At 30.6% G+C, this 17,410-nt stretch overlaps 3 protein-coding genes across 6 annotated transcripts; 2 read left to right on the top strand and 1 right to left on the bottom strand.

Annotated features, from left to right (window-relative positions):
* The first annotated feature begins 5,619 nt into the window (after positions 1-5,619).
* Positions 5,620-7,983, top strand: LOC116769663 (uncharacterized). Of its 2 annotated transcripts, none has more exons than XM_032660821.2 (4): positions 5,620-5,685; positions 6,140-6,342; positions 6,631-6,736; positions 6,886-7,983. In XM_032660821.2, exons 2-4 carry the CDS (start codon positions 6,141-6,143, stop codon positions 7,319-7,321), a joined length of 744 nt encoding a protein of 247 aa, XP_032516712.1. In that variant the 5' UTR covers positions 5,620-5,685; position 6,140; the 3' UTR covers positions 7,322-7,983. The 2 variants fall into 2 exon arrangements, with proteins under 2 accessions (XP_032516712.1, XP_032516711.1); XM_032660820.2 differs by having other exon boundaries at positions 6,874-7,983.
* A 915-nt stretch (positions 7,984-8,898) lies between these two features.
* LOC116769467 (prefoldin subunit 2) lies at positions 8,899-10,063 on the top strand. Its single transcript, XM_032660570.2, has 3 exons — positions 8,899-9,271; positions 9,343-9,484; positions 9,613-10,063. The coding sequence occupies exons 1-3, from the start codon at positions 9,132-9,134 to the stop codon at positions 9,760-9,762; spliced, it is 432 nt and encodes a 143-aa protein (XP_032516461.2). The 5' UTR covers positions 8,899-9,131; the 3' UTR covers positions 9,763-10,063.
* On the bottom strand, positions 10,057-17,258 carry LOC116769468 (uncharacterized). 3 transcript variants are annotated; one of them, XM_061522516.1, is made up of 10 exons: positions 17,128-17,258; positions 16,722-16,830; positions 15,129-15,296; positions 14,805-14,968; positions 14,480-14,564; positions 14,274-14,337; positions 13,945-14,086; positions 13,442-13,552; positions 11,769-11,889; positions 10,057-11,153 (listed from the first exon to the last, which is right to left on the bottom strand). In XM_061522516.1, the coding sequence occupies exons 3-10, from the start codon at positions 15,283-15,285 to the stop codon at positions 10,459-10,461; spliced, it is 1,539 nt and encodes a 512-aa protein (XP_061378500.1). In that variant the 5' UTR covers positions 15,286-15,296; positions 16,722-16,830; positions 17,128-17,258; the 3' UTR covers positions 10,057-10,458. The 3 variants fall into 3 exon arrangements, with proteins under 3 accessions (XP_061378500.1, XP_061378499.1, XP_061378501.1); XM_061522515.1 differs by lacking the exon at positions 17,128-17,258 and adding an exon at positions 16,910-17,115; XM_061522517.1 differs by lacking the exon at positions 17,128-17,258 and adding an exon at positions 16,910-17,117 and having other exon boundaries at positions 11,125-11,241.
* Between the last annotated feature and the right edge of the window lie 152 nt (positions 17,259-17,410).

Raw genomic sequence — 17,410 nt, 5'->3', positions numbered from 1 at the left:
TGAAATCTCCATAAATTATAACAATAACGACGAGAAAAATCTTAGGATCAATCGAAATATATAAACAACCCTTATCACACTCTATCAATGGTTGTATAGGCGAGTCTGCGCGTTCCGCCCGCCATGTCGCTTTATCAATGGGTCAGCCATCTTGCTGACGTCATGGCATGGCCGTCATATATTTAATGTTTGTTTTGCTTTCGGTTACTTGAGTAGGATTGCCGGCACTGAATTCAAAAATGATTCACAATCATGAACTGATTTTATATATAAATTAATGATATATTTCTATTTTGCCTTAAAATATGACCCACGAATAGAACGACATTAATATTTTATTGAACAATTGTAACATAAAATTATATTTTATATAAAATTAAATATGCTTACTGCATTCTTTGTCTTTTTAGTCTAAGCATAGCACAATTAAAAAAAACCGTCTCTACGAGTGTCCGTCAAGGCTAACTTGACATAATGACTGTTTTAATAGGAACAAATGGGTAATGTTTGCACGTGTAAATAGTTATAAATATTTCCGGACAAACCTTTTCCACTAGTATTTATTAGTCGCCACGAAACGGTAACTTTATATGATTTTAGGGTTGAACATTCTTTGTTAATAAAACGACGGTTCGATTTTACATCCAAAACGGTTTTATTTGTTTATTTTTTTTTGGAAGCACGGCTTCTCGGTATTGTTTCATGAAACTGCTTCAACTGTCTTTAGCTAACAAAGAAACTAAAATGTGGCGTTCATAATTTTAATAACGTGCGGCTTATTAGTAAATTAGTACAAACCGTGAATACCTTCAATCACTTCTGTTAACAAAAAATAACATATTAAATAATTGCGTGTATTTTATTTACCTCCAGGAATTTCAAGCTTCACTTGTTACATATTTCTTTTGTTTAGCAAAGAATAAATTGTGTCCAAAACTAAGTTAACGAAATAATACAACTCATATCTTATTGTATGTGAAAAATCGATTCTTTGTTGTCCACAGCGTTTGTCGAGTCGTCCACTTAGTATTTTATAAAACACAACACATTATGCCAATTTAATGACTCACATTTTTTTTTTAAATTAATATGTGCTTCAATTATACCCTGCAAAGACTTTCAACTACTCTGCAATTTGTCAGATATTAGCATCGTAGACCGTAGCTAAAGAACTTAATATTTGTTTGCAAAAAGTTTGAAAACTTACAAACCTATTATGATCAAAGATACAAAAGTCTTCGATTTTATCATACCATCGCTTTGATAAAACTAGCCACAATAATATAGACAAAGATATATTGGGGATATCTGCAATGAAATATTATAATAATAAGTACATATACAGTATTATTAAAACATTCATTGGCACTTTTTTAGCGAATGACAAAGACTTAATAGGCTGTCTGAAACTTAAGCACATATAAGTATGTGATAAAATAATTTCAACTCATATAGCCTTTAAGAGCCTTTATATATGTAATTCGTAATTTTTCTTTGTATGTAATACACACAGATAAAGAATATTGTCTTAACCTGAATTGTTTTTAGTAAATTGTCATTTAAATATGTGAAAAATTTCCATAACCGTTTAGAGTAAAAGAAATATACCAGGTCCTCGCTTAACAATGACGTCAACGATTCAATAAATACGAAGCTCTGTAACCAAGTTCAGAATTAATATCTCTATATTTTTTTTTAAATTGGTGTTTACTGTTGATAAACAAAAATTTGAATATTCTTCTACTTTTTTTTCTTTCAAGGATATGATATTTTTATGTGAAAAATATAAAATATAAAAAATATACAAATATACAAAAAAAATCATACGTGATCGTAATTGTAATTTTTTTTCCACACTACATATTTTGTTACGTCTAAACACTTTATTTCCATAAATTTATAGCCAACTAATTACTAATAGATATTACTGATGACGCCTTTTAAACCTTAACGGAACACATTTTGGAAATATGATCATTTCATAAACACGTGCAACAGATTTATTTTCGGACTTATCAAATTTATTGGTATTTCTATTTATGGACGTCAGTTAAAATGGTTACCTCACGCGCTACCTACGCTCGATAGAATTCTAGATTAATTTAATACTATTAATTAATTGTCATGACAAACAGATTCGATCTTCGTACAATAAAGAGGACTTTATCGATCCGAATTTCTAAGTCTATATGTAAGACTCCTATATGTGTTTCTTTGTTCATTATCATATATCTGTCCATTTTAACCGCTTAATCTAGCCTTACAATTGTTTATACCATGATAATTGTTTTACGTCTGTTTTTCTTTATTTTTAACAAAGCCACATATTTTTTTTACGTCCCTAACGTTAGCTGATAGAAAATGCACCTTCGGATGAAGCTGGCCATTTTGTGCAACATTTATACATGTGAGCAAGATGTTAAATAAATGAAATCAAACAAAAAACAACAATAGCTATTTACAATCTTTTAGTCAATTAATTTATCTATTAAATATGGAATAAAACCATTGTTAAATTAACAGAAGCAGGAATAGGCGGGAAACCGCATATTAAAACCAGCTTATCTTTACTTGATAATTTATTATTTAAGTATAAAAACTTATAAACACATATTATATTTAAAATACTCGAGGTCACCGACGCCTGAAACTATACGCATAGCTTCTACATAAAGTCGTCTGTGTAAACACTTAAAAAACAGCAGATCAAAGGCCCTTCAAAATAATTTGCTGCAGACCACGAGCTTGCCTAATTACGGACTATAAGATGTTTTAGTTTGATATAATTGGACTAAGACCTTCATGATTTAATACTGAATTATAGATCAGCCAGTTTTTTAACGTTATAATACTAAAAAAAAAATTATTCGATCTTAATTATAAATTCAAAAACATATGAAAAACATATTTTTATTTAATGTTAATTATTATTAAAGTTAAACTTTTGATGTTGTGCTTGTCATTTTTATAATTCGAGTATATATTTTTTATTTCATAAATTAATATATAATGTTCCCATTATACATTTTAGCGACCTTAAAAAAGGCCGAAGTTCTCAATTGGATTTATTTTTTGCATATATGGTCTGTTTGGATTGGTTTCAAATAAAGTATCGATATCGTTTTGCATTTCAGAAATAATTAAAATCTTGTTTATTTTGTATTGAAGATCATTTTGTACGCTTAAACCTATTTTTTTTATGAGAAATTTGAACTATCGAGCTGATGCTATATTAACTTTATTGGTTTGGCAAAACAAAATTTCTTTTTATTTTATCATACGATAATTCTCCTATATGTAAATCGATTTATACGATTACTTTTTGTTTGTAGATCATAGTTGGACACATACAACATAGTTTTCTTATAGAATTTTTATAGAAATTGTTTTCGCTGTTTTTGATAAAATTAAGATATACTCATTATATATAAACTTATACGGTATTCCCTTTGATAAAAGTTTTTGAGAACGACTTACAAAAAACATTTTGCTTCCTATTAAAAATTTTAAAAATAACATTTATAAAGAATATGAAGGAACACAGACGTCAGAACACTACCTCTATGTCCAAGCTTAAATAAAAAAAAGTCATATTTTTATTCCTCTAAAGCAGGAGCCTTAAAGGACAATTAACAAAATTACTGATACTTACTGATACAGATCTTATTAATATTTATAAACAATATTTTTTCGAATAACTTTGTACAGTTAGATTTTAGTTACAACTAGTTACGTCATCTGCTCTCACGTGGTACACATCTACCTGGTTTTGAAAGTTCATTTTTAATAAACATTATGTAATTACTGCAATAGTGAGATATATTTGAGACTTCTCCTGGGAGAATTGACATTTTGGTACAAGTATTTGCACATACTAATCCCTTGAAAATAAAATTAACAAAGCTATTTCAAAATAAAGTTAGTAATTATACTTATTAAAGGTAAATAAAAGAAAAATACGTAAATAATCGACGGACTGTATATATTTATATATAACCTTTCCTTCACACAAAATATTACATGAAAATAGAAAAAAACATACAAATATGTAAATTTAATACAAAGTTTTACTCTTATCTTAAAATGTTTGCTGTAAACTATAACCGATATTAGAACACATTAAAGGCGCTACGTTATTAAAACTTTAGCTGAAATAAAAATTCTAATAAAAATACATACTGTTATAAACAGGAACGTTTAATAATATATTAATATCATCAAATGCAAATAGATTGCTGATGGAATTTAATACAAACAAAAAAAAACATATCAACTTCTAACTACTTATCTTTAGCATTATTTTTTTTATGAGAAGAAACAAAAATAAATTTGATTAATAAATTACTTTTAAGCCACTGTTTTAAGTTATCTGCACACTAGTGTCCAAGTTTGTAAAATGCTATACTATATTATCTATATATATGTTTCGAACGAAATAAATTGTTCGTCTTAAATAGTTTGTACTTGCACGGTCTTTCGTTTTTTAATAAATATATTTTATTCTCAACATTGTAGCTTTATTGCTACAGAAAAATACGTAATGATGACTAAGAACAATTTTAAATTATTCGTTTTTATGATAAAAATAGTAAACTATTAACACTGAAAAACATATTTTTCCCATGTTACATGTATGACTGCTACAAATGCTTAGATTTTGGAAGACATAATTTTTATTTTATTATATACGTACAAATTGGAAAATTCGTTGAACACGGATGCACTATGGAAAGTGTTCTGCTTAATTCATATTTCTATGCATAAAACTTCTCAATTACTATGTATAATATTACCGTTTCCATTAAAGCAGTTTTATTTCTAGTTACCTTTATTATTTTTACCAATTTAGTAAAATTTTGAAAGATTAAGAAATAAATTATAATTTAAATGAAACTAATATTTTTCGAATTTGGTACTACGCGTGTTTTATTATTATAAAAACTACACACTCCCGACGTTTCGGTTACTTTGTTGCAACCGTGATCAAGGGCAGACGAGATCTGAATTATAATTATCAATAAAAAATTCCTTTTGTAAAATATATAACTAGCATTTGCAAAGGTTTCAAAAATATCAAAATCTTATCTATTTCAAAGTATAAACGCATTTGCCAAACGAATTCAATTATTCTATTATAGATAAAGGTATTTGAACTAGCAATTATAAATATAATTCGATATTGAAAATCTAAAACTCCCACCCATTTATTTTAAAAACAAGTCTGCTCAAAAGGATCTCTTTAAAAACATACCTAAAAAAAATATCTATAGTCTAAATTTATAATACAATTAATTTTCCAGACCTTCTTATGTTCGGCGTTTGCGTTTGTCAAACAAAGATAAATGTATAATATCAGCCCCTGTTATAGATCTATTCATACCCCTAATGAGAGGGTCAAATTCATTCTGCGCCTGCGTGAATCAATAAATTGCCCCATACAAGGTTATACAAGGGAGGAATACAAAGATATATTCATTGCTGGTTACATGAGACATACTGCGATCTACAGATAAACAAAACCCGTAGTGTATTCATAGTCAAAAATATGAAACGGATATGTAGTAACAAATGTCGCTTTATAGTAGTTTGATATCGCGCCTGCGCCCTGCATCCGTGGACCATTTCAACCAAGTGTACTCAAATAAAGAAGTGTTTTTTGTGTTAAAATCTTAAAATAATCCTAAAGTAAGTTTTATTTTTAAAACGTCATGATACTAGCAATTGTACAAAAAATTGTTATTTTCTCGTGTGTCTTTTATAATTAAATGTAATTATTTTCATAAGCTTATGACAAAAAAAAGATGCTGAACATAGAACATTCGCCATTTTTTTTTGTTTGCGATATTCAACAATAAGATAAATTTCAACTATATAAATCTACTTTCTAAGGATAAAATATATTCAATTATGAGAATATTCTGCTATTAAGGTCAACATTTAGCTTTCTTTACAGAGTAACCTTTTTTATATAAAATAATTTTGATGTATAATTTTGTTTAGCCAAATTTAAGTCAACTATTCATAACTTATCTGTATTGAAGGTATTCCTATTATAAAACAAAGTATTTTAGAATTTCAACTTTATAATCACAAGGTTTATACATTTTAGTATCTAAAATATTAACACTTCTTGTTTCAGAATGTCGTGTGGGGCAGAATGTCTGTCCCTCGGGCCTCCGCCGGACTCTATCGTGCACATGCCGCCACCACCGTTACCAGCATTTTTAGCTAATATCGCTAATTTAACACCTCCTTGCAGGGCAGCCAAATGTCCACCTGTCCATAACACTGAGGACAACGCGTTGTTCCCTGGCGTCGAGTATCATGAGTTGCCTCGACATGGTAAGAAAATGCAGTTAATAGAGTAAAATCACCAATTCCATACAACGCCCATATACTTGTATAAGACTTCCTGATAATAAAAAAAATTAATGATGCTTATCCTCGTCTTCGTTAACATGGTGGGATTCAGCGCCAAATTCACATATTCATGCCACTGCAACTGTCATCAACTTAGTCCTTATTGGACGGGAGACGCGTTTTCCTATGTATAAATTATAAATTAAATCTCTAAACCTGGTCTGTCATCTAGTTCTATCATTAACCTGCTCTCCATGCTCTGTATTACAGAACCAGCTGGTAATGATGACACATGGTTTCTCGTGCTAATCACTTGTTGCGTCGCTGTACTGTGTATTGCTGCACTCTTGGCCTTGTTCTTGCTTAAATGCAGAGAGTAAGTATTTACCACTTTTTAAGATACACATTATTTCTATAGAAACTAAATTGTCTTAATATTTATTTAATACCACTACTTCGTTCCATATAACTCAACTCTTTTTATTATAATTCAATATATCATACAAGTATCAGTTTTTCTATCAGAGGCCGTGGCTGCAAAGCGGGTGCCACAAAAGCACCGACATTATATGGCACAGCCCTGGACTCGCGAGTGTTATGGGCAGCCCTCACTCCACGCGGGACTCGTCACTTTGTAGCTGACACCTATCCCCATGACGAAACAGAAGACCACCACTACGAATGTGTTGAACCGCTATATAAATTAGCTCCACCAGACCTAGCCATCACAAGACATTTCAATGTTGAATACGAAGATCCCGCTTTGATTGAAAGCTACGATAGAACTGACTATTTCAGAGGTGAAACAATTAGGAGGGGAAATAGGCCATTAGTATCATCACCCACTAGAATTGAGAGGCCGAATTTGCCACCTTTAAACCTCCAGCCGAGGACACTACGCTGCGCACCCCATTCTCGTCGTGTTAGTGATGCAAATAATCCGGAAAAATCGGCCATCTGAACCGAGAATGGCGCGGTATTTTCCGTCGCCGATTCCACAGATATCGACTATGAGTGGCCGATTAATGAATCCAATGTCGATCGACTTGTCTAAATCTAATAGATCTGCTTCGGTCAATAGTCATTTTTTAAAAGCAATAGTGACAAAAAGGGACTATTTTTAGTTTATTTGCTCTTTTGTTTGAAGCTAAAGTCTAGTCATATATTTATAGCACAGACTTTTTGATTACACTTATTTAAGTAAAGCAATAGCAAATAATATATATAAAGGTAAACTTAACTAATAAAATGATGTAATACATATAGGTTATTTATGCTTTGAATTTATCAAATAATTGTAGATGAAAATAAGTGGCATTTAATTTCTTGTACATAATTAAACTTAATTTATAAATGTGCAATGTAAATGCTAAATGTTGATATGTAGAACTAAGTTATAATATTATCCAAATCACTGACACCTTTCTAGTCAATTTAAGTTAATAATTTGTTTTTTGGACTTTTTTCATTATCTTCACTAAGAATAACAATATATATTTTTCTTTACTGTTTTATAACTAGGTTAACCACTGGATGAATCTGAGATGCTATAGTAAATACTTTTAAATCTAGTCCATAATAATTTTGTACTAATACATAAATAAAGTATTTGATCTAATTTAATCTTGTTTTTAATTTTAATTGTGACTATAATTTTAATTTTTATAACTACAAACTGATATTTTATCAATTTTTTTTACATAAATCCAATAAATATTTTTTTATCTCTGAAGTTAAATTTTTTACAAAAAGATAAACCAAATATTTATTTTATGGAAAATTAACCCTTAAGCCACAGATAGAAATATCATTAACACTAAGTAATTCTTAGGCATTCCTTTGTGAGCAGATTACAAAATTTTATCCTAGTAGCGTATAAAAGGTTCAAAGAATTATAGCTTTTGCTATAATTGATTCTAAGAATTATCATATATCATTATTATTTTATATTAATACTATTATTAATTTAATGAATAATGCACGTGCAAATATTTTATCCTAAAAGTAAAGAAATATATACTGATACATGTAATGAAATAATAGTGTAATAAATTACTTTATTACCATATTAATGATTATTGAGCAACGTTTTACTTTCTCATTTATTAAATCAGTAATTTCATTGATTTTGTTGTTATTGAATAATAGTTGACTAATAAAATATTATTTAACGTATTTATTTCAAAAAGCAATCATACTAAAAAAATCGATGTCTCTTATCTCATTGTGGGAGATTTATAATTTATATATATGAGCAGTTAATTAAATAGTTAATTGCTTAAAGTTATTCATAGTAGTTCCAAATTAAAGAAAATATAGTATCAGCAATTGATACGTGTCATATTTTGACAACTCGTTATGTTTCTATATCGTTACATTATACTTTTACATTTTTAATTCTTTACATTTTGTAACTCATTGTAAGAGTTTCGATACCGATACTAGTAATATTAGCATTACGGTCACGACAACCGTTATTGATAAATCGAAACGTAATATTTCAATATATCAAACATCTCTAGTCGGCTGACACTTGTCACTTGTCAGTCGGATCTTTCATCTTTGTGAATCAAATGTGTAGTTCGCAGATGATATTATTCTTCAGTTTTACTGAGATACGAAGCAACTATTAATATCATCAAAAAGAAGGAATAAATCCTTCCTTCAAAAAGTGATTGCACATATTCAAAGTATGCTATTTTATATAACGACATATAAAGTTTACGAATAAAATATAACCTCGAATATTTTTAACTTTGAAATATATAAACATGGCTAAATCGTCGACAAGCAAAGCCGGAAAACCAAAGACCAATGAAGAAATTTTTGCTGGTTTTCAAAATCTTCGTAGTGAACAAAGGCAACTGGCAAACAAAATTTCAGAACTTGAAATGGATCTCAATGAGCACAAGTAAGATGGAACCTGAATACCCTTTTTTATTTTATCTAGTAATGAAAGACTAATGATTATCTTTTTTACAGAATAGTGATAGAAACACTGAAAGGTGTAGAAAGTGGTCGAAAATGCTTCAGAATGGTAGGTGGAGTATTAGTTGAAAGAACTGTAGCAGATGTACTACCAGAATTAGAAGGAAATAAAGAACGACTACCTGCTGCTCTTCAGGTATAATATAAAGATATTTTATAAACAAATTTTCATTTCAATTTACAGTCAGTGCTCATATTATATATATAAAACACTTAATATATCTGCTTTAATTTGAATACTTTATAACAATATTCTATTTATAGGCATTGCATGAACAACTATCTAAAAAGGGCACAGAGATCAACGAGTATATTGAGAAGCATGACATCAAGGTTCAACGTGGAACTGAGAGTGCTGAAGCTCCGCAAGCAGACACACCGGCTAAATCCAATGTTCTCGTTGCTAGCAGTTAAATATGAAATTAACAATTTGTTTACATTAATCGCTACATTTGGTATCTTTTACCTCATTATTTAAATTCATGTGCTCTCATTGAAATTTGTGTTTATATCCAAATATGAGCTTAATATTCAAATGTTTATAAAAAAATATTTAATTATTACTAATAGCATTCACCATTTCAAAAAACTGCTATTTATATTAATTTTCTTTCCTTAGTATATAACAATATAAGTGAATTTTCATTTTGTCATCTAACAACAGTAAATCTTAGGTTGACTTTATATTGATAAATAAAACTTTTTAAATTGACAATAGATTATTTTATTTTTGTATATATATGTCTATAATATAATCGAGACAATATGATTATAAAATTAAAAAAAATCAAACACAACTCACATGTTTATAATCACAGGAGTGATATCTAAAATTCGTATTTTTTATTTAATATTCTACAAAAATATGAATTTATTTTTTAAATTCTTTAAGTCTTATTGATATAAAAAAATATCTATGGAATGATATCCTTATTAAACATTAGCACCACATGTATAAAAATAAGTATCCCATAACAATTATGCCTAAAATAGTAAAATAGTCTGTATCAGAACAATTTTTTGCTTAAAATACAAAAATAGGATCATATGTTAAGCGATTAGGAAGTAAACATAATATATAAAATAAAATAGAATTAGACAACGCTTATGCTAAAAGTATAACAAATTAGTAGGGACGTATGTCTCTCCAGGTGCATGCGGCGACGTATCATGTTCGCGTACTTTAGGTCCAAAACCTTCCTCTTCTTTCTCTTCTACATCACCCCAGGAACTTTTGCCACCAGTCTTCGATATCACCTTGAGATCAGTAATCTGCATGTTTTTGTCCACCGATTTGCACATGTCATACAAAGTTAGCGCCGCTACGGAGCATCCGGTGAGCGCTTCCATTTCCACACCAGTTTTTGCTGTTGCACGCGCCTGGCACGTTACTCGTACACGGCCACCTCCCCCGCGCTCACTCTCCTTTGGCAACATCACTCGGACCCGAGCCAAGGTCAAAGCTAGCGGATGGCACATGGGTATCAGATCTGATGTACGCTTGGCCGCCATTGTACCAGCTACCTGAGCGACAGTCAGCGCGTCGCCTTTCGGTACGCCGGACGAGCGCAATAGACGTAGCAGACGAGCTCCAACAACAAGATAGCATTCCGCTTCGGCAGTTCGAACAGTCACCGGTTTTTCACCTACATCGACCATGCGAGCACGTCCCGACTTGTCTAAGTGCGTCATGACTCCGTCCTCTTCAGTCTCCTGTGGCAGACGGCGGCGGGTGGGGGGAGGAGAGGGGGGTTGCTGGGGGGCACTGGTGCAGAACGCCCGCGCCTGCAGTCGCCGCGGTTCCGCTGTGGAGGCGACACGTCTGAGCGGCTGCATCTTAGCCGCCTATGAGAATCATGGGCCTATTCTTCGAGCGGGCTAGATTCTCCATGCCTACAAAATAGCCTAAACATAGTCGCTCAACCCATTTAAACCCAAGAGCGATGTCATATTTATGAATGCATATGAAAATGAAGTGCAAAATGATTTTTTGTGACACGTTTTTGTTACTAGACTTATGATGAAAACAATTAAATTGACAACTGAACTAAATTCTACCCTTGCGTTACGCCTATCTAGCCCTAAATATAGTGCATTAACACAAGTATATTTTATAAGATTGTTTTAGATTGCTCATTGTTAAAGATCTCTTGTAATAAGTATATAGAAATATGTTTGAATACACTAAATGTTTCATAAACGAAAGTGTGTGGAAGGTTTTATGTTTTGTAATGATGGCGACTTAATGTCTACAAGATGAGAATAATCATATACTTTCTCCGATCACATCGTTTACTACTACAAAAAATTCCAAATAACTGATAACATGAAAAAGCTTAGTAAAGCTTAATATTTCGTGAATTCAGGACCTTGAAATGTAACATAAATTCAACCAGCACCAATAATAACTTTTATCATACCAGCATGTCGAGGTAACTTCCTCCTAAGAGCGCTACGGACTAAGGTCTCAATATCATCATCGTTGACACCAGCTCGTATGGCGTCACGGAGGTTAGTCTCCGATTCCCCGAACAGACAAACCTGCAGCAAAATAAAAAGACTCTCGCAACCACACTTTAACCAAACTTTGATGATGAAAAATAAACGAAACGTCGAATAAGATGTGGAATAATACGATGAGAAGTGAATCTGAAAGGCATAGTTTCATTTATACCTAGGTTTCTATAGATAAAGCAAACAGTCTCGGGACCGACTACAGATAGAGATTTATAAAATTGGGTTTGACTATAGTTAGCAGTCAAGGATTCACTAACTCTAAAAATCTTGGAATTTGTTGGAGACGTTGGAGTTGGAGATTCCTTATAACTTTCGTTTAATTTAGTTAAAGTATTTTTTAACCTAACAATCCTTAATTATTAGGTACATAATTTTTACAAGCAGGGAAGAAACGGATAGTGGTCTGTGCCGAATACCGGATACCGAATATACGGCAAGTTGTGAAGCCTAGGCGCCGGATATTGGGCCACCAGATATTCGGCCCTTTCGGAGATTTTCTTATAGAGATTGATTTTTTAAGCACATCTCGCATAAATTGCAATGACGACCTATAGATTTGGTGGTTAATGAGTTTAAGAACTCGCAGTTGTCAAGGTTGGCTAGAATTTATCCTTCAGCACCTGGCAGTAGCGTTCACAGCGAAAGCCTGTTTCCAGAAGCGGGTCTGGTATACGGAGCCGCCTGCTTCAAACAAATGTGGAAAACTTGGCATTCATTCACCACAATTTGCCACGTGTCAATTTTGAGTTTTAAATGAAAATAAGTTGTCCATAACCTATTGTTGTATGATTAGCATTACGTAGAACAATGCTTTTTTTATTTTACTATCCGGTATCCAGCCGGATAGTGTAAAAGAAGGCCTGATACCGGATAGTTACGGTTATCCGTTTCATCTCCAATAAAAAGTCACATGGCAGTAATTATTGATAACATACATAATTTTAATTTTAAATCTTTATCATAAAATAGAAAATGACATGGCATTGATAAGCAATTTTGCAATAAAACCTAGTAGGCGATACCTGTACACATATATAACTGTTAAATATTAAGTGCACAATTCATATACTCGAGTGAGGGCGCGATAGCCTGGTTAGTTAATGTATTGGAACGCGATAATACGCGACACAGGTTCAAATACTGCTATTTAAAGTTCATTTTTCAAGTTTTTCTACATTGAATTTCTTGAAAACAACTTGAAAATTTGAAAAATTGAATTTTTGAAGTTTGAAACTAGAAACTTGAAACTAGACGCGAATTAAGCATTAATATGGCTTGCGTATTGAAAAATATAGCTAGCGATTTAATATTATTTTAATATTAATATTTTTAAACCTGATACACTTTTTTAAACATATCTTGGGCGTAACTAGGTAGAATTTTCCGAACATTTGAATAACTAAATCTACGTCTGTACCATGTAGTAAATAAGTTTCTTTAATATAATAAATATATATATATATATATATAAATTCAAGCAAAATAAATATTCCATACAAGCATTGCAAATTTTATAAAAAAAAACTAATTAATATATGTTTAAGCAGCGTTTAAAAAAAATAAAATATAAACAGACCTTCAAATTACCATCTGCTGTGAGTCGAAGACGGTTGCAAGTTGAACAAAACGGCTTAGTCATGGACGATATGAAACCCACCCGACCAGTATAACCTGGCACCTGCCACAGCTGTGAAACATTACGTATATCGTATATATATATATATATATATTTATATTTTATTCCTATATTTAATAAATTACTTTTATATGGTACATAAATTTTTTTGCAGTTTTCATTAATTAACATTAATAAATAATTATAAAATTAAATGACACTAAAATATTTTTATGTGCTGCATTATTTATTGTTACAGTACCACTGTTTTCTGTGTATTTTTTTTTTGTTCCAGGCCGTCGATCAGCAGTGTGCTCCGATAGACTGATGATAATGATGATAATATGTGTTCGTGTCGGTGATTGTATGTTTGTTTAATGAGATCTAATATATTCGTGAGTATTCAATGAAATAAAGCTAATATTTTTCGGATTTACTGCGCGTATGTATGTCTGTTTGTATACCGTGGCAGTGCGACACGGAGTTGGCGGGAGCGGTATCAGATCACCGTATCTCTCGATTGCAGCAGAGATAGCATCTTTCTCACTAACCATACGTTCCCCTTTCTCCCAACGGTTCCCAGAGAAAGGCATGAACTCTATGAACCTGTAAAATTGCGAATGACATTCGCGAGTATTCATTTTATTATTTTAAAAACTACATACTCCCACAATTTCTTCGTCATCGTCATTAAAATTCCGTTATATACTTAATTACCAACAAAATATGTGCGGTTAAAGAGAACGGTATCAATATTTGTACAAATGTTGATATAATTTACTTAAATACAAACCTTATATCCATATCACGGTCGCGAGTTAGTTCAATGAAATCGCAAATTTCGTCATCATTAAAACCTAGAAAAACATAAGTTAAAATTTTTGATCATCTCATTTTTTTTCTTATAATAACGCAACGGAGGTATGGCAATTAGTTTGGAAAGATTTTTTTTATTTTTAAAATTAGAATTTAAATTATATAGTTTCTTTTGGTCAATACCTTTCATAAGTACGGTATTAATTTTAACGGATTTGAAGCCAAGCTGCAGCGCCAAATCCATGCTGGCCAGCACATGGGGTAAGCCCTGAGAAGTTAAAGAACATAAACATTATTAATTCCTCTGAATATTTTAACTTTCTATCTTTAATTTAATAAATATGTAAATATCAACATAACATTTTTATTTTTATAACAATTGACACGGCGGCGGGAAGGTTTTATAAATATTACAGAAATTATCAAAAAAATTTAATATCAATATTATGTTGACCAATGATTTATTAAATTTCAAGCAATGACAACAAAACTGAGTTCCAATATATACCGGTCTTCGTGCCATGCGCTCAAAACGTTCTGGTTTCAGCGAATCCAAAGACAAATTCAGAGCTGAGAGACCAGCACGTTGTAGCGAAGGTAATTTCCTTGTTAGGGCTATACCATTAGTTGTCATTGCCACTGTCGATATCCCATGGAGGTTGGTCAATTCCTCTATTACATATAAATGATACAAAAAAATAATAATTAATTAATAACATATCATAATTTTATTTATTTTAGTATGAGTGCTGATAAGATTTTTATTTAATAATACATATTGTGTATCTATAGTCAAAGGTTGCGAGGTCATAGACAACAAACAAATACGTACGGACAATATTCACAAGGTCTTTTCTCAATGTAGGCTCGCCACCAGTTAACCGTATTTTATTTATACCAAGAGTGGCAAACACTCTTGCCAATCGTAAAACTTCTTCATTAGACAATATTTTGTCACGAGGACTAAGCTTTACACCTTCGGCCGGCATGCAGTATTGACCTAAAATAACTTGGAATTATTATCTATAACATAGACAAAGGCAAAGTTTTTTTTTAGAAGTGATTCTTAAGACTTAATTCTACTGATGTTACTCTTCCTTCACTGCATTTTCATAAGTAAATTGTACTATGAATTTGATCTTAGGAGACAATTAATATAGCATACGCATTATGCTATATTTGCATTAATCCTCTCCTACCATTAATTCTCACGAATTTTGCCAATTTCCATGACATTATTCACCATCCAAATCTGTCTGACCAGAAAAGCAATTTTATTTTAAATTTGTAGATTAATTCAAATTTTCACTACCTTCTCTCTTCTCTCATGTTTTTCATGCCAGTTTCAATACATTAGGGCCATACATGCTTATTTACCATAGGATTATTTTTTTAATCATAAATGGGGTATTCCAAGCATAACTTACATCACTACTTATTTTAAATATTGCCATACAACTTTCAATAACTTATAAAATATAATATGTTTCATATTAAAACATCTTTACCAATTCTGTTGCTTCATTATCTTATTACTTTAATTCAACACCATTTTCTTTCTTTTTTTATATGAACAACACAATAACAAAAGACATGTAAGCAATTTCAAAAATAAATTTTCCAAAATATTTGAATAAGCCATGTGTTTACAGCAAAAATTATAAGGTCATAGATTAAATAATGACACCATCCCTATCAGCATTTGAGAATATCAACTCATCAATACTTTCTTACTATTACTTGGATACAAGCCTAAGAGTTTCCATGCAAAGAAATATGTTTGTGACCAATGTTATAAATTAGGCAATATTAATTTACACAACATTTTATTAATGTTATTAATAATTATTTATGTAATTGTAAGCAATTTAACATTAGTTTTAAGTGAAATCCAATAAATGGTGTGTATACATGTGTATACATATAGCTATGGAATTTTTTAATATGTTCCAATTTTTGTGTTAATTTTTATACTTAGAATCATAATTATGATTACACATTTGATTTAAATTCTTCTGAAATTAATGAACCATTCGAAAAACACATATTTGTCTATAATTTCTGTGCAAATGTTATACCAGAAAATATGTTTTATTCGCAATTTTCAATAACACCCAAACAAAATAAACATTTCAGTGTAACTTTATATTAGACCCAGTCTTCATAGAACCTGAATTGATAAACCAGTTTTGATAATGCAGTAACAATTAAAAAAAAATATGCAGTCTGGGTTAAGTCTGAAAGAATTATAAACATTGGATTTTTTAAACTTTACCTATTACACATGTAGAAAATCTTAACCATTAATAGTATGATACATCATTAAAAATTATAAGTGCTAAAAATATACTATTATTTAACTTTTCAAACTAAGACATGTTAAAAATACTAATTCCAATTGTATAATAGTATATTAAATACTTACACCTTAAATTGCATTTTTCAGTTAGGGAGATTCGTAAATAGTCATGTTTACGTCCATATAAGTCAACAAGTGGTGGAACATCATTTCTAAGTAATAAATTTGCAGTTTCCTGTAATTATATTGAAATATGTATATTGTTTACGTCAACTTTATATGTACGAATTAAAGGAAGTTTTTCTTTTACTCACTTTTATGTTAGGTTTTAGATCAGAATTTATAAAACGTTTTAAGCTAAATGTTTGATAACTACTTGTGTTTTGTAGCAATTTGGGATAAAAAAGATAAAACATTTTTGCTTTCATATTTAAACACGATTAAAAACTACCACAAGAATTTATGATTAAGTTGAAAATACAAGAGTATAAGTATAACGAAAGAATCACAAAATTTTAATGAGACTACATACGTGTTGATTAGTAACTCAACATAATTATTAAGCTGATTGCTAATAGTCTAATATTTAATTATTTACTTTTGGAATTGTCTATTGCAAATTAGTATAAAAGCACTTCTGACAACTGACAAAAGACCAGAAATGTTTCGATATGACAAAAATAACTAATATTTGTCGTGACATTAGGTCTGATATCGATTTCGTAAATTTAAATAACTCTTGTCAAAACCATTTATAAATACGCGATACAGCTAGTTCACGATTAACAACACGTGAATTTTAGATTTCAGTAAAA

The sequence above is a fragment of the Danaus plexippus genome, chromosome 14 (genome assembly GCF_018135715.1).
Source record: "Danaus plexippus chromosome 14, MEX_DaPlex, whole genome shotgun sequence".
Classification (NCBI taxonomy): domain Eukaryota; kingdom Metazoa; phylum Arthropoda; class Insecta; order Lepidoptera; family Nymphalidae; genus Danaus; species Danaus plexippus.
The sequence above is the reverse complement of the archived record's forward strand: the minus strand, read 5'-3'. Positions and strand labels throughout refer to the sequence as shown.

Coding starts and splice junctions, on each gene's coding strand:
- LOC116769467 (XM_032660570.2), top strand. CDS start 9,132: ATGGCTAAATCGTCGACAAGCAAAGCCGGAAAACCAAAGACCAATGAA. Junction 9,272..9,342: donor ATGGATCTCAATGAGCACAA/GTAAGATGGAAC, acceptor TCTTTTTTACAG/AATAGTGATAGAAACACTGA. Junction 9,485..9,612: donor GACTACCTGCTGCTCTTCAG/GTATAATATAAA, acceptor TTCTATTTATAG/GCATTGCATGAACAACTATC.
- LOC116769468 (XM_061522515.1), bottom strand. CDS start 17,023: ATGAAAGCAAAAATGTTTTATCTTTTTTATCCCAAATTGCTACAAAAC. Junction 15,297..16,721: donor TGAAAAATGCAATTTAAGGT/GTAAGTATTTAA, acceptor AAGTTATTTTAG/GTCAATACTGCATGCCGGCC. Junction 14,087..14,273: donor GACCGTGATATGGATATAAG/GTTTGTATTTAA, acceptor GCAATTTTACAG/GTTCATAGAGTTCATGCCTT.
- LOC116769663 (XM_032660820.2), top strand. CDS start 6,141: ATGTCGTGTGGGGCAGAATGTCTGTCCCTCGGGCCTCCGCCGGACTCT. Junction 6,343..6,630: donor TCATGAGTTGCCTCGACATG/GTAAGAAAATGC, acceptor TCTGTATTACAG/AACCAGCTGGTAATGATGAC. Junction 6,737..6,873: donor TTCTTGCTTAAATGCAGAGA/GTAAGTATTTAC, acceptor TACAAGTATCAG/TTTTTCTATCAGAGGCCGTG.